The sequence below is a fragment of the Diceros bicornis genome, chromosome 35 (assembly GCF_020826845.1).
Source record: "Diceros bicornis minor isolate mBicDic1 chromosome 35, mDicBic1.mat.cur, whole genome shotgun sequence".
NCBI lineage: Eukaryota > Metazoa > Chordata > Mammalia > Perissodactyla > Rhinocerotidae > Diceros > Diceros bicornis.
The window spans coordinates 31,784,636-31,808,173 of record NC_080774.1 but is presented as its reverse complement, the minus strand read 5'-3'; the positions used below and the strand labels follow the sequence as shown (position 1 = coordinate 31,808,173).

Below are 23,538 nucleotides of genomic sequence, written 5' to 3'. Positions count from 1 at the left end.
TCTTGCCCTTTGGTTCCACAGAGCTGCGGTGCAACCCTGGGCAGTTTGCCTGTCGCAGTGGCGCCATCCAGTGCATCCCCCTCCCCTGGCAGTGTGACGGCTGGGTGACTTGTGAGGATGAGAGCGACGAAGCCGACTGTCCAGGTGAGTGTGTTGGGCAGGTGGACGCACGTGGCCCCCGCCTCTCCATCGTAGCTGCGTGATTGTGCTTCCTGTGAGGGAGGAGATGGTGTCAACTGGTAACCTGGGTTGCATCCACGCGCTGGAAGGTTATTCTGAGCTGACCCCCTCTCCTCTCTCTCTCTTTCTCTCTCTCTCTTTTTCAAAACTAGATGCCCAACACAGGCAGATCCCAGAACCTGCAAGATGGCAGGGTCAGTGCTGTGAGGAGGCAAGGGAGGTGCCCAGGACGCCACATTTTGGGAGGCACTGCATGCCCCAAGAGCAGCGCCCCTGAAGCGTGGTGCCCTGGCACCTCTTACCTCACCCTTGCCTGGCTCTAGAGGTAGGTGCCTGTTGAGACTTGGCTGGAATCCTGGCGAGGGTCATTTAGACTGGCCTTGGCTGTGCTGACCGGTCCTGCTCACTCAGTCACTAGTAATCTTTCACTCAGAGGTTTTCAGCTGGCGATGTGTAGGTTCCTCAAGACGTACACAGATGTCGGAGAAAGTCTTAAGTTGTTGATTCTCCACCTGGTTTCTCCCCCAGCACCCTCAAGGAGTGTTAACACACCCCGTGAGTAATGGTGTTAATTACATCCTTGGTTCTCCACGGGTTAGGGTGGAAGGTGTAACATCTTGCGTGTGTGCGTGTGTGTATATGTGTGAGACAAACACACATATACACACACTAATTTGTTTAAGACCCGGCTGGTTCTGATAAAGTCCCTAAGAGGAAGGTGTATCTTATTCCAGCTTGATAATCGCAGACCTAAGCTCTCGGTCTGGCATTCAAATTTCTTCATAATCTGGCTTAGTTCTACTTTGCCAATCTGATTTGTCGCTATTTCCCCTTCAGTGGCTCAGCTGGCCTGTTTCCTGTGCCCACCCTGTTAACAATTTCCTGGCCACATGCTTTGTTGATGCCTTTCTCTTTTCCTGGAATCCCCTTGTTTTCTCTCTGCGTGGACAGATCCTGCCTGTCCTTCAAGGCTTGGCACAGCTCACAGTCTTCTGACAAGAGGGCATCTCCGGGCCCCCTGGCTATAGGTTGGCTTCTGCCAGCACCTGCTCTTTCCCTCTCTGATGGTATCTAGAACCGCTGGTAATTCTCACCATTACCTGTGCCCATGCTTGATCTCTCCTTCTAGACTGTGAGCTCCCTGAGGGCGGGAGACCTGTCCTCCTCCTCAGTCGGGCCTGGCCTAGGGTCCTTTTCAACATCCAATAAATGAAAGCAGTGTTGTAATTCCTGTAGGCCAGGTGCTGAAGAAAAACCAATTAATTCCAACCAGGGGGATCAGGTAGTGCATCAAATAGAAGGTGACATTTGAGCTTGGGACAGTTCTTTGAGGGGGGTACCAAGTTAAGAAGCAGAGGTGGTCTGGTCAGACTGTGTTTGCCTGCAAAGATGGCCATGTAGAAGGAAACCCTCCTCATCATCTGTTGAGCCTGTTCTTCCTTCATCAGATGGTACATGTCTCTGGTTGAGGTGTTTGCCTTTCCAAATGAGAGCTTGAAAGGTGGCAGCTGGGTCAGGAGCCTCTAGGACAGCCCTGTGTCTCGGAGCCCACCTGGTCGTTCCTCGGATCACCGTCCAGAGAGTGTGAACTTCCCAGTGCTTGGGATGCAGATGCTCCGTGTTCAGTCAGCCTGGAGAGGACCAGTGATTGTGACTGGGTGGGTGCGTCCCTGGTCTGCCTGATGGGGTGAGACTTCATATCCAGCCTCCTAGAGGATTTTCTGAACAAAGGACCAAATGGTATTTGGCTTGCTTTGAAATGGGAGCATGGCTTATTTGCTATTCTCAAAGTGCATTTTGGCTTAGCTTTTAAGGTTGTGTGTAATACTGCCCTGTTATAGATACTGAAAACAATGATAGACACTCCTGTGGTTCATCTCTCCGTGCACTGTGGACTTGTTGAAGGCAGGGACTAGGTCTGATTTCTCTTTTGGGTCATGTGGTCCAGCACAGAGGGCCACAAGTCCACTCAGCGCAAGTGTTGACTTGAAGTTACACAGGTTCCTGTATTTTCTCCCCAGACAGGAAAATAAAGTCTATTCTACAGGAGCCCAGACTTCTGAGTGGATGGCATGCCAGGCCCCGACCATTGAGGGCATGATGACGACGACAGTGTGTGCAAACTCACCGAGGCCTGGTGAGGCCTGAGTGTGTCCCAGGAGGAGTGAGAAGGCCAAGGCTCTGTCGGACCTCTTGGCTCGCTCCTGGCTTCCCCTTGACTCCTGGTACTGTCTCTCTCCTGTGGCTTAGTGGCGTGCCATGATCCAGATGGGATAAGCAGATTGATTCCTGATTGTTCTTAAAGTTGGGATTCTGAGAAATTTACATTATCAAAATATACAAAGAATAATATAATACTTGTTTCTCATTTCCCTGAATTAATAACTGCTGAAATTTTGTCGTATTTCTAGTTTATTTTAAAAGAAATTAATTTAAAAAAAAACATAATGATCTAGGTCAAGTCCTCATTAACATTGCTCCCTACCAAAAAAAAAAGAAGAAAAATCTTTGTGATTGGGGAGGGGAGTATGGACAGGCGTTAGCCGATAACCACCTCTGCTGCGGGGAGAATTGAAGTAAACTTGTAGGAAGCCCTAGCCATGCTCAGTCAGGTTGCTTTTGAACATGGACTTCAGGACTTTCCATACTTATTTGTCTGGAAATAATCTTCCACACAAGATTATTTCATTGCCCTGTTAAAATTACAGCAAAAGAATGTAAAAGATATAAAACCACAGGGACAAAGGCAATGGGAAAAGATGCAGCAGTAGATCAGTCATTTCAGCATGTTTTTTGGAAGATAGAAAACGAGTGGTGTGCTGGATGTAGTCTGGGCATCAGTACGTTCCCTGCCCTTCAGGAGTGGGGAGACGGGAGCTGTAATCTCAGACCCCCTGCCGGCAGGCTTCTGGGTATCATTCACCCCATGAGATCCTCCCATGAAATTTGGAAGGTGGAAAGGAGCTAGAATCCTTCTTCCTCTAGCAGTGGTGGGGGTGAATGGGCTTGGACCGAGGTGAGTTTGCAGTGGCTTCCACATCCCCCACTGGCCAGCCCTTGCAGGGCTGCAGAGCAGCTGTGATCCTGGCAGTGGTTTCCTGCAGTTTCCTCCCGTGCAGATGGCAGGAGTGGCTTCCTGACTCTCTGGACTGCAGCTGCAGAGGTGAAATCGATGGGTAGAAGTGGCCCACTTTACTTCTGTGCACACTCGAGCCTTTTCAGTTGTTTTTGAAAGCACCTAATTCCCTGTATTTAACCGCTTTTTGTTTGAAATTCCTAGCATAGTTTCTGTTTTCCTGACTGAATGATCTTTGATATAAATGGGAATTAACAAAAGATGTGTTAAATTTTTAATAGAGAAAAATTTACAACTTTATTAAGAGACATTAAAGAAGACTTGAATAAATAGAGATGAGATGTTCTTGGCTAGGGAGACTCAATATAGTAAGTAAAGCTGCCTGTTCTTATTATGTTGGTCTGTGGATTCAGTGCATCTCCAATGAGTTTTTTAGGAAATGTGACAAGTCTGTTGTAAAGTGGTTGGAAGAATGAAGTCTTAATATTGTTAGGGCACTTTGAAGAAGAGTAAGGACTGAGCAGCTGCCTCACTACCAGTGTCCAGGCTTACTTTATAATTGGCTCAGGGAAACACAAATTGGCCACTGTGACAGAAGAGCTGCCAGAAACAGACCTGAGAAACTTGCTATGTGGCAGAGGTGGAATTACACATTACTGGGCGAAGGACAGACTCTTCAATACATGGTGCTGTGACAGTCGCAAAAGAGTGAAATTGCATTCCTAACGCACAACATACAGAAAAATCAGTTTCAGGTTAAAGAAAAACTTCTAGAAGACAATATAAGAGAATACCTTTATGTCCTTGATAGGGAAGGGTTTTTTTTTTTTAAGTCATAAAAAATGTTAACTCTGAAATAAAAATGACCAGTTTTACCAGATTAAAGTTAAGATGTTCCCTTTATCAAAAGGCACCAATAAAGAATGTGAACAGACAAGCCCCAGAGTGGGGAGATATTTGCAACACTTATAGCCTGTAAAGGATTATAATCCAGCACATATAAAGAACTCCTACAAATGGACAAAAGACAAGCAGACATGTCATAGAAAAATTAACAAGAATGGTGGTTAAACATATAAAAAGATAGTCAGCCTCATTAGTATTCTAAGACTACAGAGAGCTACCACTTGACAGATACTTAGATTGGCAAAAGTGAAGAGGTCTGACAAAACCAAGTGTTGAGGAGGATGTGGATGGCTTGGAAATCTCTGCTGCTAGAGAGAAGGATAAGTTGATACACCCATTTTGGAAAACAGGCATTAACTGGCAAAGCTGAACATTCGCGTATTCTGTGATCCAGGATTTCCATTTGGGGAAACTAGAGAAATTTGTGCAGCACTGTTCTTACTAATATACATTTTGGAAACAACCCAGATGTCTCTGTTCACATGATGGAGTATTGTGGACCAACAATAGCAAATGCATGTTAAGTGCTTGCAGCAACATGGATGAATCTTCAAAACAGAATGTAGGTGACAAAGGCAAGTTGCCAAAAAGTACATACGGCACAATAAAGATGAGCCAGACTGACCATCATCTCATTTATAGTTATGTCTGTTTGTGGGCAACTAAAAGAAGAAAGGCAAAACAATGATACGCAAACTTCGGGCTCCTAGTTCTTCCCTGATGGGGAGACAGAGGAGTGAGACTGGGAGAAGCAAATGTGTAGGTTCAACCCTACAGCTGATGTTTGGGTTTGTAAGTAGGGTGGGGGCGGGGCTCACAACTATTTTTGAGCATAGTCTTTATTTCTTACATAGGTGTTACGTATATTCATTGAAATATTTCAGATATTAGACAGCTTTTCTTTTTAAAGAAAAGCCAGTAGAAGGAGAGTGAGAACTGACTTAGCAGAGCAGAGAAACTGCAACCCTGAGCCTGCTTGAGGGAGAGAACACCAGGAAATGTGCCAGTTTGCCAAGCAGCACCCCGAAAGGCATGGAGGCTCTACATACCGAGGCTGGGGGGCATCTGGCGTGGGAATGGAATGGGGATTGGTGGGGTGCTCTTTCAGCACCCCTCTCCTTTCTTCACTCTGTGTGTAGCTAGATGACTCTCCCACCAGCAGACATGAGGTTTATTTTCTAGACCTACACTGTCCAGTATGGCAGCCGTGAGTCACATGGCTGTTGAGCACTTGAAATGTGTCTGTTTCAAACTAAGATGTACTACAACTGTGAAGTGCACACTGAATATCAAAGACTTAGTACCAAAAAAAAATGTAAAACACCTCACTGATAGTTTTTTATTTTGATTGTTGAAATGACAGTATTTTGAATATATTGGGTTACATTATTAAAATTAATATCAGGGCTGGCCCGGTGGTGCAGCAGTTAAGTGCGCACACTCTGCTTTGGCGGCCTGGGGTTCGCAGGTTCGGATCCTGGGCGCACACCAATGCACTACTTGTCAAGCCATGCTGTGCTGGTGTCCCATATAAAGTAGAGGAAGATGGGCATGGATGTTAGCCCAGGGCCAATCTTCCTCAGCAAAAAACAGGAGGATTAGCATCGGATGTTAGCTCAGGGCTGATGTTCCTCACCAAAAAAAATAAAAAACTATATTATATATATATAATATCATCTCTTGTTGAAATGCAGCTTGTGTTATATTTCTATTAGACAGCTGTTGACTTAAAATTGGCAAAATAGGAGACACCAGGCCCAGCAGAGGGGAGCCATGGAAGTTGAAAACAGAGGAATTGAGAAAAATTCTCTATGGGGAGAGGTGAGACCCTCAGGCATACCTCCTGCCGTGCTCCGGAAATGCCAGCGGCTGGGTCTGTTTCCCCAGGCAGGGGATTAGAGGAGTATTCCTGGAGAAACAGGTGCTTTGCGGAAGAGGTGAAAAAGATAACAAAATGGAGGGTTCCTGACTAAAAGGCTAGATTGCCCACCGTGGTCCCCCACCTTGAGGCTCACCTGAACCCTACCAGCACGTGGCCCACTAGTGCTCACAGAGTGTCTGGTAGCTGGACGACCTTCCTCTTAAACATAAAAGACAGCCAGTGCTATCTGGGAGAAAACATCTGCGGGTGCTCACTGTGCTCTGGGCAAAGCATCCTAGACCCAAAGGGCCAGAACAAAGGGACCTGAGGCGGCCGACTCTGCCCTGTGTAAAATGATCGTTAAATGTGGGGGCTCAGAAGCAAGCTGCTGGGCTGGTACCCTGCCTCCAGCACTTACTAGCTGTGGTCCTGTGGGCAGGATGCTTTTTGAACTTAATTGTTTTCATCTGTAAGGTGGGGGAATAGTAGAGCCTCCCTCTCAAAGGATTATTGTGAGGCTTAAATATCATGATGCATAAAGTGCTTGGAACAGAACATGGCACACAATAATCTCTTGATATATATTGGCAGTTATTATTTTATTAATTCGGAGAGTAAAAGAAAACTTTAAAAATATATTCTGACGTCAGCAAAATGGCAGTCTGGGAAACTCCAAACTCTCATTCCCCCACAGATACATTAAAAAAGCAACTCGAGACTGGCTAAAATAACTTTATAGGAGCTCTGGAAAATAGTCAAATGTCTACAGCAACCACAGGAACACCCAGTCAAGAAAAAGCCACATCCAAATGGTAGGAAGTTTTGTGGCATTTTTACTTGCCTTTGCCCCACCTCCTCCCCGCCTGGCTCACAGGGTCTGAATGAAGCAACAGCCTGTTATGAGAGGTTTGGGGATTTGATCGGAGACGTAAAAGACACTTTTTATTCCAAACAAATGGACTGAAGGTATATTTTATTATATAGAGGATAGTAAAGGCGACAGTCTGCAAACAGATCTAGATAGGTCAAATATCAAGAGGGAAAAAAAACATCAGCCCGACTGGAAAGGGAAAACACCCACATCGGCTGAAGAGAAATGACACAAATCAACCAAAAAGAGAAACACCAGGTTAACCGAAAAGAGAACATATTAAATCAATTACTTTATATCAAATTAATTACTTTATATTAAATTAATTACTTTATATTAAATTAGTTACTCATAACATCTATGTCCCACTGCCGGGAGAGCTCTGTCAATCGACGCGGCTGGGCAAGGATCACACGTCCTGGGCAAGGTGTCCCTTCCACAGGTGGAACTCTCTCCGGGTCTCAGTTTCCAGCAGTTTTTATACCATCAGTAATTTTTAGAGTAAGCAATTATAGAGTTTGCAGAGTAAGCATTTAGTGTTTTTATGTACAAATGGTTATCAGTGGCGTACGTGCATTGAGCCCCCTGGCTAATGTCCCAGCCCAGTAGTTGTGTACGTGTATTGTTTTCTTTGGTTATCGTCTTAGCCCGGCACAGATGGCCAGTCCATCCCTTGCTATGACGCTCCAAGAGCCTTGAAATGTTGCAACTTGTAACTCTTTCCGTGGGGGAAAGGCCAGTTCCCAGGAAAAGGCCAGTTCCCACCACACAGAAAGCAGCTTTGTATTTCTTTTTGTGTTGGTGGCTGTAGGTCAATGGAGCGGCCAAACATGGCTGTACTCATGTCAAGACATATTTGGCTGTGGCCGTCTCCATTAACCATAAGACACTATATGTACAGACAATGAACTTTGTACACAAGTACATAAGGCACATCTAAGAATCCAAAATTTAATGACTATAATAATTATAAAATTATTTTACAATAAAGGACCTAAACCCCAAGGTAACCAATCAAATAACCCCTTAGAATATGAAATGTTATTAACTTGATTTTGCAAATCATGTACAGCATTAAAGATAACATTAGATAAGGTAACACTTAGGCATAACAAATTAGCTTGCAGAAGTCCAGATCAGCCCCCATCACAGAGGGTAGCAGAAGGCAGGGTAATAGAGAAATTATCTTATATTGTGAAGTTGCTTGTTGTTTTTGAGACCAAATTTCTCGGTCATTCATAGTCCAGGTTATAGGTCCCACTGGTGTAGAGCAGTTGGTCTAACTGTAGAGGGTCAAAGGTTGTCCTACAGAGGCATTAGTTGGTGTGTAGGTCTGCAGCAGACATGGAGGTGTAGCACAGCATAGCGAACACAGCAGGAATATCTATTCACACAAAGAAACAGAGTTTTTAGGAACATGATATAACTGTTTATTTTCTGGATACATAACTATGAGTGTTGCAGTGGGCCCTTGGGCCATTACTTCTGTGGCACGGGGAGCCATATTGGGTGGATGTGTCACCCACATCTTTGTTTTAGGTTTTTATCCATCTGTAGACCTAAATCCTTGTGTTCCTCTTTTAGTTAATTCATTTGGAGGTTGTCCTTGTGACACATTTGGAGTCAAGAGGGGAAGCACCAATAATTGTCCCACTCGTTTCCCAGCCTCTACAGTTAGTACTGTGTCACTACCATTATATAATATAAATTTTATTTTTTTCTGGTAATCTGGATCAATGACTCCTCCCAGTACATCAATATCTTTTGTTGTCAGTCCAGAGCGTCCTTTTAACAAACCAAAGGTATTTTTGGGAAATTGTACCTTTATCCCGGTAGGGACTATAGACTGCTTCTTAGGGGGCAGTTGAATAGAATGAACAGTAGATAAATCCAATCCAGCCGCTTCGGCCGTGGCACGAAAAGGCGGTTTAGCAGACTGAGTCAGGGGCCAATAGGTTAAGGTTATAAGCTCATGGGTGGCGGCTGTCACTTTTGTAATCTTTGTTGGTAACAACCTTGACAGAGGAGTCTCATTAGGGCCTAGTGGCCTGTTATTTAACATATTTAGAGTAGTACTTAGATGGTTGTGCCACCCCTTTAATGAGCCATGACCAAGTTTTCTCAATTGTTGCTTAAGCAATCCATTTATTTGTTTTATGAGGCCTGCAGCTTGGGGGTAATAAGGTATATGATAAATCCATTTTATATAATTTTTTTTGGTATAGGTTTGAATCAACTTACCTGTAAAGTGGGAACCGTTGTCACTCTGAATTTGTCTTGGTGTTTTATAATATAATTTAATTGTATTTAATAATTTTATGGCACTCTGTTGGGTGGCCACTTTAGCTGGTATAGCCAATAAATAACCAGAATATGTATCAACAGCAGTGTAGGCATAAGTATATCCATAAGAATTTGGCAATGGTCTAATAAAATCTATTTGCCAGGTATGAGTGGGAAATAATCTCTTTTGGATATGATCTTGGTAGGGGTGTGGAACTCCCCATTTATTTAACTGTTGGCATAACTGACATTGTTTTACTGCAGTGGCAATATCATCATGGGTGATAAGGATTCCCCTTTGTTGTGCCCACCTGTATGAAGTTTGTTTTCCCAAGTGTCCATTTTTTTTGTGGACCTATTGTGCTAAGCCTGGGTTGTGCGTTGTATGACTTTGCACCAGCTGATCAGCATAAGAGTTATACTTCTGTTTTGTAGAAATTAAAGAACTGTGAGCATCAACATGAAATATAGTAACAATTGTATTTTGGCATCATAATCATATGTCTTTTTGTAATTTTTTTTTTAAGTTAAAAAAACTTTAATTTTGGCAGAAGTTTATCAAAAATATCAAAAGATTTTAAAACATTTGGTCAAATAGGAAACAATGTCTAGTTATTTATTTAATCAAGTTGACAACAGAAACAGTTAAAGGCAAACAGAGAGTTAAAACAGTCAAAAAACAAAAACAAAAACCTTAAGGGAGAGACTTTAGTCCTTTTGAACATAGGAAATTATTTTAACAAAACATAGGTGTTTTGTCTTTTACATAGACTTACTCAAAAGAACACCTTTTAATCTCTATATAAAGAGCAGACTAAAAGTTTAAGAAAATTACCTTTAAAGAGAGAAAGCCAAATTTTAATTTTTTATCAGCTTACTTTAGCCAACTTGATCATGTGCAAAACTCCTCAGGGCTTTACTTTTACAAACCTTTTGTCACTTATTTTTTATATTTAGAATTTGTCCTACGTCTTTTTTTTTTTTAGTACTTTAGGACAAATTTATTTTTTTTAACAAAATAAATATAAATATTTCTATTTTTTATATCTTTTTTATGGATAACATACCTTTTGTTTTTTTTTGTATATAGACTTTTTAGAAATGTGTACTTTTTTATAGAAAATTTTTTAACATGTACATAACATGTTTATCATTAAATGTAAGCATCTTTTAGGTTTTTTTTTTGAGATAAGAGACCATAGGCAGACAAATTTATGCTTAGTAACCAATTTTTAATGTTTTATCTTATGTGGAAACGACCCAGAGACTCAATAAATTTTTATTAACTTAATTTAGCAAAACTCTAAAGCTTTAAGTTACCAAAAAGATTTTGGAAGCTGTTTTTGAAATAACTTTGTCTTTTAGAAGTCTCTGTGTATTAATTAAAGATTGCATTTTATCGTGAGAGGTTTTGAATCCTCTTTTTTAAGGGTGACCCTTAAGGTGAACTTATCTGAAACAGATTCTCCAGAATAGCCATTTTAATTTTAAATTATTTTAAAAGTTTATTTATTTTCACTTGTTTAATTTTAGATCAGGAATTTCGGGGGAGTTGAAGTGGGGAAGCTCAGCAAGAGAGGGGAGGGGAGCAGCAGATTTAGCTTAGGCTGTTGGCATGTTTAATTATTTAATTATTTTTTCTTAAAGAGGTAGTACAGTATTTTTAATTTTGTTTAAAAATCTCAAAAGATTAAAATAGGCTTCCCACTAGTAGTTTAACTTTTTAGCTGGCTTTTTTTAATTGTATAAGCAAATATATTAGTTTTGGTAAATTGAAATTGCCCCATTTTGGTCACTTTTTCTCTCTGGAGTCTATGGAATATTGTGGCCATGTGGTGTTACAATAAAAAACTTATCTTCTTGGATATGGGCTCCTAGTTGAATATAGCCCATTTAGCCAAGAGGTGGCCCAGAGGGCTCTCTTTGGGGACAGATGGAACTTCCCCCCTTCAAAATTACAAACATATAGAACAGACAGTTAAATGGGATCCCAAACAGAACAGATAGATGTATCTAACAGATTCCGGGTAAAAGTCCTACAATTATTCCCACTCCAGTAGGGATAGCCCTGCCTCTTAAAGAGACAGGACTCCAGATGGAGGGGAAGGGAGTTTTTGGTGTAAGCAAAAACAAACAAATAGGCAAACAAACAAATAATTTTAGAGGCTGTTTCCCTGTCATAAGAAAAATGTGCCCAGGGTCAGTGGTGCCAGGTCAGATGGAAAGCACTGGGAGCAGTCCCCAGGGCAAATCATCTAGGCAGCTGCTGGACTGTTTCCCAGGACATCCCACCCGGCCCAGACCCACTGAGCCATGGACAAAGAGCCTCCCGGCTGGCTCGCCAAATTATTATTGGATACATATTTAGGCTCACTATTTGTCACTTAAGAGGGGCCAAATAAAACTAGAATGCCAGGCTCATGGCAAGGAAAGAGTTTATTTTGGGTGACATCAGCCGGGACTGTAAATTTGAAACTTCTTTTTTCAAGAGTACATTCTCCCTTGTATTTTATTCCTATCTTTCATAGCCCGACGATAAGCAGTCAATAAACATTAACCTCGCCGTGCCAGAAAAGAAACATTATCTTTTTTTTCCTGCTGTCTGCAAAGTTTTGGTCACATCCAATGATTTATATCTTGTAGATGAACATCCCAAGTTTCATATAATCCTGACCTGTGAGCCCACTCCCCAGCCAGAGTGCAAGAGGGAGGGTCCTCCCATCCTGGAATTTCTTCTACCTTGGCTTCAGTTACCTTTTGTTTGAATAGGAAAGGCATCTCCTTAATCGAATCCTGCTCACAGCGCCAATTATGTTATGAGAGGTTTGGGGATTCAATCGGAGACGTAAAAGACACTTTCCACTCCAAACAAATGGACTGAAGGTGTATTTTATTATATAGAGGATAGTAAAGGCGACAGTCTGCAAACAGATCTAGATAGGTCAAATATCAAGAGGGAAAAAAAACATCAGCCCGACTGGAAAGGGAAAACACCCACATCGGCTGAAGAGAAATGACACAAATCAACCAAAAAGAGAAACACCAGGTTAACCGAAAAGAGAACACATCAAATCAATTACTTCATATCAAATCAATTACTTCATATCAAATCAATTACTTCACATCAAATCAGTTACTCATAACATCCACGCCCCACTGCCGGGAGAGCTCTGTCAATCGACGCGGCTGGGCAAGGATCACACGTCCTGGGCAAGGTGTCCCTTCCACAGGTGGAACTCTCTCCGGGTCTCAGTTTCCAGCAGTTTTTATACCATCAGTAATTTTCAGAGTAAGCAATTACAGAGTTTGCAGAGCAAGCATTTAGTGTTTCCATGCACAAATGGTTATCAGTGGCGTACGTGCATTGAGCCCCCTGGCTAATGTCCCAGCCCAGTAGTTGTGTACGTGCATTGTTCTCTTTGGTTATCGTCCTAGCCCGGCACAGATGGCCAGTCTATCCCTTGCTACGACGCTCCAAGAGCCTTGAAATGTTACAACTTGCAACTCTCTCCGTGGGGGAAAGGCCAGTTCCCGGGGAAAGGCCAGTTCCCACCACACAGAAAGCAGCTTTGTATTTCTTTTTGTGCTGGTGGCTGTAGGTCAATGGAGCGGCCAAACATGGCTGTACTCATGTCAAGACACAGCCCAATTCCAAACTCCCTACCTCTAACAGGAGGGAGCAGGGCTGACCTTATTTGCACCATTCTGGGGGCTGCCTGAGGGACTAATATCTGTATAGTCTGACTTGGAGTTCAGACAGGGAAAAAAAATGGCCTAGCTTGGATCTCAGGCTGTGAAAAGCTGTGGAAAGTGGCAAACAATGCTCCTGAAAGCTGCAAGGAGACTACAGAGCTATAGATGCCTGGGGCAAGGGACTGTGGGTAGAGGAATACAATAGAATATCTAAGACCTGAGAAGCTGAGTGATACCCTCTGGGGAATTAAGACATTTAAAAGCAGCCATGTATACTTAGGAATCAAAAAAAGTTCACACAGACCCAGGCAAGATGCATGTGCAGAAAAGACTTGAGAAGACTTGAAGCCTTCACCCAGAGGCTGGTCCCAAGGCTCAGAGCAAACCCTGATAATTAGTGAAGGTCTCTTTCCCAAGGCAGCGCCAGTCTGCACAGACTGGGAGATGTGGCTGTTTCTTCAGATGCCTAATTTTCCTTTTTTTTTTTTTTTTTTTTGGTGAGGAAGATCAGCCCTGAGCTAACATCCATGCTAATCCTCCTCTTTTTGCTGAGGAAGACCGGCTCTGAGCTAACATCTATTGCCAATCCTCCTCTTTTTTTTTTGCCCCAAAGCCCCAGTAGATAGTTGTACGTCATAGTTGCACATCCTTCTAGTTGCTGTATGTGGGACACGGCCTCAGCATGGCCAGAGAAGGGTGTGTCGGTGCGCGCCCGGGATCCGAACCCGGGCCGCCAGTAGTGGAGCACGCGCACCTAACCGCTAAGCTGCAGGGCCGGCCCAGATGCCTGATTTTCAACAACAGCAACAAAAGCACAAGGCATATAAAGAAACAGGAAAACATGGACCATTTAAAGGAATAAAACTAAGTGACAAAAACTATCTGTGAAGAAACACAGGCATCAAACATACTAGATAAAGGCTTTAAAACTACTATCTTAAATGTGCTCAAAGAGCTACAGAAAAACACAACTAAAGGAAATCAGGGAAATAATATATGAACAAAATGAGAATACCAACAAAGAGAAAGAAATTATAAAAGGGAACCATTATAAACCAATCTTATAAACTGCAATAAACAAAAAATTTAAAAAAAAAATAAAAGGGAACCAAACAGAAATACTATAACTGAATTGAAGAATTCAGTAGAGGGGTTGAACAGTAGGCTCCAACAGGCAAAAAAACAACTAAGTGAACTTGAAAACAGGACATTTGAAATTATTGAATCCTTTGGAACAAAATGAACAAAGATGACTAGAGTCTTGGAGACTTATAGGATCACCTGACAACAGCAGAATACACATTTTTTCTCATGTGGAAGTGCGTGTGGAACATTCTCCAGGATAGACCATATGTTAGGACAAAAAGCAAGTCTTAATAAATTTAAAAGCTTGAAATCACTTTACAAAGTATATTTTCTCATCACAATGGAATGAAACTAGAAATTAACAGTAGAAGGAAAACTGGAAAATTCACAAATACATAGAAATTCAACAACACATTCTTAAACAGTGTCAAGAAGAAATCACAAAGGAAATTAGAAAATATCTTGAAACAAATGAAAATAACACAACATACCAAAACTAATGGGATGCAGTGAAAACAGTACTAAGAGGGAAATGTATAGCTGTAAATGCTTACGTTAAAAAGAGAAAGAGGGGCTGGCCCTGTGGCTTAGCGGTTAAGTGTGCGCGCTCTGCTGCTGGCGGCCCAGGTTCGGATCCCAGGCATGCACTGACGCACCACTTCTCCAGCCATGCTGAGGCCGTGTCCCACATACAGCAACTAGAAGGACGTGCAACTATGATGTACAACTATCTACTGGGGGGCTTTGGGGGGAAGAAAAAAAGGAGGATTGGCAATGGATGTTAGCTCAGAGCTGGTCTTCCTCAGCAAAAAGAGGAGGATTAGCATGGGTGTCAGCTCAGGGCTGATCTTCCTCACAAAAAAAAAGAGAGAGAAAGAGAAAATATCGTAAATCAACAACCTAACTTTACACCTTAAGAAACTAGAAAAAGAACAAACTAAACCCAAAGCTAGCAGAAGGAATAATAAAGATTAGAACAGAAGTAAATTAAATAGAGAATAGAAAAGCAGTAAAAAAAAAAAATCAATAAAACTAAGGATCAACAAAATTGACAAACCTTTAGCTACATTGACTAAAGAGAGAACTACTCAAATAACTAAAATAAGAAACGAAAGTTGGGATGTTACTACCAGTTTTACATAAATAAAAAGGATTATAAGAGAGTACTCTGAAGAATTGTATGCTAACAAATTGGATAACCTAGATGAAATGGACAAATTCCTAGAAACACACAACCTGCCAAAAGAAAATTACAGGCTAATATCCCATGAACATTGATACAAGAATCATGAACAGGGCCGGCCCCGTGGCTTAGCGGTTAAGTGCATGCGCTCTGCAACTGGCGGCCCGGGTTTAGATCCCGGATGTGCACCGACGCACCGCTTCTCCAGCCATGCTGAGGCCGTGTCCCACATACAGCAACTAGAAGGACGTGCAGCTATGACATCCAACTATCTACTGGGGCTTTGGGGCCGGGGGGAAAGGAGGAGGATTGGCAGTAGATGTTAGCTCAGGGCTGGTCTTCCTCAGCAAAAAAAAAGAGGAGGATTAGCACGGATGTTAGCTCAGGGCTGATCTTCCTCACAAAAAAAGAAAAAAGAATCATGAACAAAGTACTAGCAAACAGAATTTAATAGCACATTAAAAGGATTATAATTCCATGACCAAATGGATTTATTCTTGGAATGCAAGAATGGTTCAACAAACTAAAATCAATCAGTGTAATACCCCACATTAACAGAATGTAGGGGGAAAAAACCACATGATCATCTTGATGCAGAAAGAACACCTGGCAAAATTAAACATTCTTTCAGGATAAAAGTACTCAACAAGCTAGGAATAGAAGGAAACTACCTAAACATGATAAAGGCCATCAGTGAAAAACCCACAGCTGAGATCATACTTACTGATGAAAGACTAAGAGTTTTCCCTCTAAGGTCAGGAACAAGAGTAGAATTTCACCACTTCTGGTTCAGCATAGTGTTGGAAGTTCTAGCCAGAGCAATTAGACAGGAAAATAAAGGCACCAGAATTGGAAAGGAAGAAGTAAAATCTCTATTCACAGGAGACATGGTTTTATATGTAGAAAACCCTAAAGATTCCACAAGAGAACTGTTAGAACTAATAAAAGAACTCAGCAAAGTTGCAGGACACAAAATCAACACACAAAAATCAATTGTGTTTCTATACACTAACAATGAACAAACCAAAAAGGAAATTAAGGAAACAATTCTAGGGGCCGGCCCCGTGGCTTAGCAGTCAAGTGCATGCGCTCCGCTACTGGTGGCCTGGGTTCGGATCCTGGGCGCACACCAACGCACCGCTTGTCTGGCTGTGCTGAGGCGGCATCCCACATACAGCAACTAGAAGGATGTGCAGCTATGACGTACAACTATATACTGGGGCTTTGGGGAGAAAAAGGAAAAAAAAAAAAAAAGAGGAGGATTGGCATGGATGTTAGCTCCGGGCTGATCTTCCTTACAAAAAAAAAAAAAAAGGAAACAATTCTATTTACAGTAGTAGTAAAAAGAATAAAATACTTAGGAATAAACTTAACCAAGGAAGTGAAAGACTAGTACACTGAAAACTACAAAACATTGCTGAAAGAAATTAAAGAAGGTACAAATAAATAGAAAGAAATCCATGTTCATGGACTGGAAGGTTTAGGAAGCTGTCAGTACTATCCCAGCAATGTATAGATTTGGTGCAATCCCTGTGAAAATGCCCACAACATTTTTTGCCAAAATAGAAAACTCCATCCTGAAATTCATATGAAATCTCAAAGGACCCCAAATAGCCAAACCATTCTTGAAAAAGAACAGAGTTGAAATCTCACACTTCCTGATTTCAAAACTTAGTACAAAGCTACAGTAATCAAAACAGTGTGGTACTGGTGTGAAGACAGACATATTGGCCAATAGATTAGATTAGAGATTAGAGAGCCCAGAAATAAACCTTCACATACATGGTCAAATTATTTTCTAAAAGGGTATCAAGACAGTTCATTCGGGGGGGAGGGCAGTCTGTTCAACAAATAGTGTTAGGAAAACTGGATATCCACATGCAGAAGAATAAAGTTGAACTTTTACTTAACAATATACAAAAGTTGATTCAAAATGGATCAAAGACCTAAATGTAAGAGCTAAAACTATAAAACTTTTTTTTTTTTTAAAGATTTATTTATTTATTTTCCCCCCAAAGCCCCAGTAGATAGTTGTATGTCATAGCTGCACATCCTTCTAGTTGCTGTATGTGGGACGTGGCCTCAGCATGGCGGGAGAAGCGGTGCATCGGTGCGCGCCTGGAATCCGGACCTGGGCCGCCAGCAGCGGAGTGCGCGCACTTAACCGCTAAGCCACGGGGTCGGCCCCCATGATCTTTAATGTAGGTAAGAAAATACTAGAAATAGCATAGAATTTAAGAAGATTAAATTGTAAAATCTTATAAAATCTAAATAAAAAGAATAATTTTTAAAAATAAAAATTAATAAATTATAACACTGTAAAATAACCAAATAAATCCAAACACTGGTTCTATGAAAAAACCATTTGAAAAAAAATGGGCAAAGGACTTAAATTTCTCCAAAGAAGGTATACAAATGGCGAACAAGCACATGAAAAGATGCTCAACATTGCTAATTGTTAGTGAAATGCAAATCAAAACCCCAGTGAGATACTCTCATTAGGATGGCTACTCTAAAAACAAAACAAAACAAAATAAGTATCGGCAAGGATGTGGAGAAATTGGCACCCTTGTGCACAGTTGGTGGAAATAGAAAATGGTGCAGCCACTGTGGAAAACAGTATGGTAGTTGCTCAAAAAATTAAGAATAGAATTAGTATATGATCCAGCAACTCAACTTGTGGATATATACTCAAAAGCATTGAAAGTGGTGTCTCTGAACTGTGCGCTTAAAAATAGTTAAAATTTTATGTTATATTTTACCACAATGAAAAAATATATGTATATATACACACAGTGTGTTTTCTCACCATGAACAGAATGCTATGAAAAGGAACAATTGAGCTCTTATAAAGAAAGAGCTCTTATAAATTAAAAAAGGAGTCCAGAGGGGCCTGCCTGGTGGCGTAGTGGTTAAGTTTGCATGCTCTGCTTTGGCAGCCCAGGGTTCGCAGTTTCGGATCCCAGGTGTGGACCTGCGTACTGCTTATCAAGCCATGCTGTGGCGGCATCCCAATATAAACTAGAGGAAGATGGGCATGGATGTTAGCCCACGGCCAATCTTCCTCAGCAAAAAGAGGAGGATTGGCATCAGATGTTAGCTCAGGGCTAATCTTCCTCACACACACACACACACACACACACACACACAAAAAGAGTCCAGAAAATCCAATATCTGATCAATAAGGGTTTTTTAAAGAAAACAGAAAATAACCGGGAGGGGAGGGAATTAGCAAAGAAGTCATACAGCTTTGTATTAGAAGGGCACAATAATTTTTAAAAGACCTAGACAAGATACCTCCTTGTGTAATTACAGCACGTTAACACCACAGCCTCCAAAGAGGAAGAACACAGGTCCCAGAAAGGATCAGGAATCAGATGACATTAGATGTCTCAGCAGCAGCACTGATGTGAGAGGGCGGGGGGAGGGGGCACCTGGATCTGAAGAAGAACTAATTTTAATTACCTAAATCAAAATTTTAGTTTTAGATTTATTCCAGTTATTTACACACACAATTTGAATATTTACATAGTTCTGTAAGACTTTTTATTAAAAAAAATAGCAACCCTAAGGGGCACCCCTCCAGCTTCCCACTTCTCAGAAGCAAGTACTTGAGATTACTTGAGCTATTTCGTTTGGTGTTTATCTGTGTGTCTCTAAATTCCCTGGTTTTAGGCATTCTCTACTGATTTTCCCTAGACAAGGTGGCTGACTTCCTCCTTCCTCTCTTCACTCCCAGCGTTCTCTCTCACGGTCAGTCCAATCCTAGCTGGGCCATGGAGGATGATTCCATTTCCTTTTTGCGGCCAAAACAGTTTGTTTTTACCCCAGAGTTGAACATTGTTATTATCATCTTCTTTTTGTTTGTTTTGATAACAACTTTATTGAGATACAATTCACATACCGTACAATTCACCCATTTAAAATGGTTTTCAATGGATTTTAGTATATTCACAGAGTTGTGCGACCATCACCACAATCAATTGTGGAACGTTTTTGTCACCCCAAAGTGAAACCCGTGCATTAGCAGGCACTCTCTGTTTCCTCTCAAGCCTCAGCCTCGGCAAGCATTGATCTCCTTTCTGTCTAGGATCTCCTTTCTATGGATTTGCCTCCTCTGCGCATTTCATAGAAATGGAATCCTATGATATGCAGTCTTTGTGTCTGGCTTCTTGCACTTGCCGTAATGTGTTTGAGATTCATCCATGTAGCGTGTATCGGTAGTTTTTTCCTTTTCCTCACCAAATATTCCATTGCATGGATAATACCACATTTTGTTTATCCATTCATTATTTGATGAGCGTTTGAGTTGCTTCCACTTTGTGGATAAAGCTGCTATGAACATTAGTGTACAAGTTTTTGAGCAGACATACGGTTTCATTTCTCTTGGGCAAATACATAGGAATCAGATTTCTGGGGCATATTGTAAGTTTATGTTTACCTTTTTAAGAAATTGCCAAATTTTTTTCCAAAGTGGCTGTAGATCTAAAAAAAAAAAAGTCCTTAGCAGGACCTCCCTGCCTGATTTCCCCTCAGTTTTAGATGGATCATGTATTCTGCCCCAGTCACTTTGGAATCATCGCTCCTGGAGCCCCTGACTGCTCCCGTCCGTCTGGCTCAGTGCTGGCAGGGCCTGCTGCTCACCTTCCCGGCTGTCCTCTCGGGGCTCCCTTCGCCATTGGTGGGGATGAATCAGTAGATTTCTCCTTCGTCTCTCTCGTGTTAGAGCCTCTGACTCCTGGTGTCCTCATTTGGTTTACTGCGTCGTTTAAGCGGAGTGCTGCTGCCTTCAGTAACTTCTGCAGAAAAGGAACACGGAAGACGAAAGTTTTGATTCCTCTTTTGCATATCTGAAAATGCCTCTTTTTTACCCTTAACATGATAGATTAGGCTGAATTTAGAATTATAAGCCATTATTTTTGCCTATAATTTTAAAGATCTTACTCCATTTTTACAAGGTTTCACTGCTGTTGAGGCATAATTTCTGGTTCTTTGAATGTAACCTGTTTCTTTCTTCCTGGAAATGGTACTGGCCACTCAGCAGATCTTTTTATTTTAGAAACTCATGCCTTTCAGTTTAGGGAAAGAAACCACTAGATTTTTTTTTCTTCCATTTATCTAGTCTCTGTTTCTAGAACCCTTGTTATTGGAAATTGGAGCTCTTGGACTGATCTTCAGTTTTTTTTCAGTCTTTCCAGTTTTCCATCTCTTTGTCTTTTTATTTTACTTTTAGGAAGTTTCTCCTTGTACCACATCTTTTAAGAAGTTTTCAGTTTTGCTGTCATGTTTGCATTTCCTCTAGAGCTTTTCCTTGGGTCACAGGGTGGAGGAGGTTTAGTGTTGTCTGCATGTTACTTCTTTTTTCTTTTAAAGATTTTATTTATTTATTCCCCCCAAAGCCCCAGTAGATAGTTGTATGTCATAGCTGCACGTCCTTTTAGTTGCTGTATGTGGGACGCGGCCTCAGCATGGCCGGAGAAGCGGTGCGCGCCTGGGATCCGAACCCAGGCCGCCAGCAGTGGAGTGCGCGCACTTAACCGCTAAGCCACGGCGCCGGCATGTTCCTTCTTAATAGCAATCCCATTCTTGTTTCGTGGGTCCCGTATAGCCTCTCACTTTGAGGATGGTAATGGCCTGTTTTGTTTTTCACCTGGTTATCTCTCCATACTCATTTTCCTCTGTGGTTTTGGTCTCTCATACATTTGAAGGCTCTCCTCAGAGGTTGGTGGTCCTTGCCTGTCTGCTGTGTGTCGCAGGAGGATGCGAAGCTCTGTGCAGCTGGGCCTCCCTGGAGGGTGAACGAGCTGGACTGTTTTCATTGGGGATCTCCTCCCCTTTTGGACCTTTTTCTTGGGCTGGCCAGATTTTTCCATAGAGGAGTGTTCCGATCTGCCAGGGGGCTGGGGCTCTGGGAGCTTAGTGGACGGGGAGGGGCTGGGAGTCTTCCCTCCCCTCCCTGAGTACTAAACCATGACTTGCAGCTGAACCAGTGACCACCTGTTTTACTTTCTGTTCAGTAAATCACCCATATTCTGCTAGAGTGAGGGAGGGGCAGAGGTGCCTGAGCACACCAAGTGCAGGGAACAGCATCTTGGTGTGTCAACTCCCTTCTCCCCGACTTTTAATATGAGACAGTTAGATCTGCAGAAAGGGCTCAAGAACAGTACAGTGAACGCTCATAGAGCCTTTACCTGCATTCACCAACCGATGGCATTTTGCCACGATTGCTTTCTCTACAATTTTTTTTCCGAACCCTTTGAGAGTGTGTTACAGTTACAACATTTACCCCTAAATATTTCAGCATCTGTCTTCTAAGAACAAGAACAATCCACTACATAACCACAATACAGTTTTCACATGCAAGAAACTTACTACAGTACTATTATCTTATATATATAGTTTGTATTGAAATATTTTTCAATTGTCCCAAAAATTGTTACAGGTTTTTTTTTCTTTAAATCCAGGGTTTATTTAAAGGTCACGTGTTGTATTTTCTTGCCATCTTGCATTGTTCTTTAATCAAGAAGTGTTCTCAGCTTTTTAAAACATTATTGCTCTTAGTCCAGGCTAGTTTTGTAGAATGTCCTCCAGTTTGGACTTGTCTTTTTCTGCATGATTAGATTTAGGCAAGTTTTTTTTTTTTCAGCAGGTCATAAAGTGTCAAGTCAGGGGGCACATGAGGTCAGTTTGTCCTGTTATTGGTGATGTTAAGTTTGATCTCTTGGTTAAGGTAGTGTCTGCCAGATTTCACTATTGTAAACTTTTTTCCCATTTTGTCATGAAAAGTAATCTGTGAATAAGTAATGAATAAATAATCTGTGGAGAAGTATTCTAGGTGTTCCCCAGCAACCATACACCCAGTTGTTTTAGCTTATATTGATGCTTATCTGAATCAGTTATAATGGTGGTTAAAAAAAGGTGATTTTGTAATTCTGCCATATGTACTACACTTATAAATGATGCTGTTTTGTAAGGAGCTTTCCTATTTCCTCTTGCTTATTTTCTAATGCTACAAGATGTTGCAGGCTCATCTTGTACTTTTCCTGCCCCAGACCTGGAATTAGCCATTTCTCTAAGAAGCCTTGCTCCTTTTAGTGAGGAATGGTATTTAGAAATCAAGATCTGAGTGTTAGTTGTGCTTGAATTTATTTGGGTATCATTGCTTCTAGGCACTTTCAGTGGATAGAGCTAGAAAAGCTTTTCTTAAACTCATAAGTTTATATTTATTGCTACCTCCAATTCAAATCTGCACTAGAGTTCTCTCCTCCTCCCGTCTCATATTTGTATCTCCCTCTCCCATGGTAAGAACTCTGGTTCCCAGCGTCCTCTGTTTGTACTCATTTGGCCAATCCTAAAATTCACAATAAAGGAGTTTTGAGATTGCCACTCCTATACAGCTACCAAGAACAGATCTACTTCGAGTGGTCAATTCCAGGCCTTCTGTGCAGCTCTTTATGTTGTTAGACTGCTTCCCACTGAGAGTGCAGTCAGCCCCCTGATCAGAAGTCACTAGGATTTATTCCTTTTTTCATGTGTGTGGTTAACATTGGATTCTGTTTGTATTCAGTTGTAGGACTTTGCCTCCTCATCTTGATTTAATTTATTTTTAATTTTTTTTCTTGAGATATAAATCATGTTCCATAAAATTTACTACTTTAAATTATACAATTTCATGGTTTTTAGTATGTTCCCAAGGTTGTGTAACTGATTTATTTTTTAAATATGTAAAACGTAAACAAGATTCAAAAGTTGTAACTATATAAAAAAACATACTTAGAAGTTCTATTTCCTTGCCTATCCCTTTGCCCTGTTCCCACTCACATCCTTTAGGTAACTAATTTGATTAGTTACTGGCTTATCTTTCCTGACTTTTTGCTTTTTTAATTACAAAAATAAGCAAATATATGTATATTTTACTTCCTCGTCTTTTTCTTCACCCCTTTCTTACATAAAAAAGTATCTTTCTGTATATACCCTTTGCACTGTGGTTTTTTTCTTTTTTAATTCAACAAAATATCCTTGAAATCACTCTGTTAATTCATAAAGATTATTTTCTGTTCTTTGTTACAGCTATATTGTACTCTATCTTGGGGATGCACCATAACCAGCCTCCTATGTATGCACCTTTAGGTTATTCTTACTAGTTTGCTGTTAAAAATAGTGAAACAGTAAATAACCTTGTGCATACGTGGTTTGTTTGTTTTGAGATGTATCTTCAGTGTAAATTCTTAAATGTCAAATTGCTGGCTCAAAGGGTCAGTACATATGTAGTTTTGCTAAATATTGCCAAAGTTCTTTTTCAAAGTTCAACTTTTCCAGCTGTTGGCCTAGGATTTAGCTTTCTGGGCTCAAATAAGTTTAGAGTGATTTAATTCTAAAATAAGACAACTTTGAGACTG

The 23,538-nt window shown here is 41.2% G+C and overlaps 1 protein-coding gene across 5 annotated transcripts in view; it reads left to right on the top strand.

Moving 5' to 3' along the window:
* DGCR2 (DiGeorge syndrome critical region gene 2) overlaps positions 1-23,538 on the top strand; it is a 95,423-nt gene that overhangs the window by 36,260 nt on the left and 35,625 nt on the right. For 3 of the 5 annotated variants that reach the window (XM_058532133.1, XM_058532132.1, XM_058532130.1), the window contains exon 2: positions 22-144. The exons of the other annotated variants lie outside the window; for them this stretch is intronic. In XM_058532133.1, the coding sequence (XP_058388116.1) occupies positions 22-144 (123 nt within the window). The remainder of the gene's footprint in view (positions 1-21; positions 145-23,538) is intronic. 5 annotated transcript variants of the gene reach the window in all.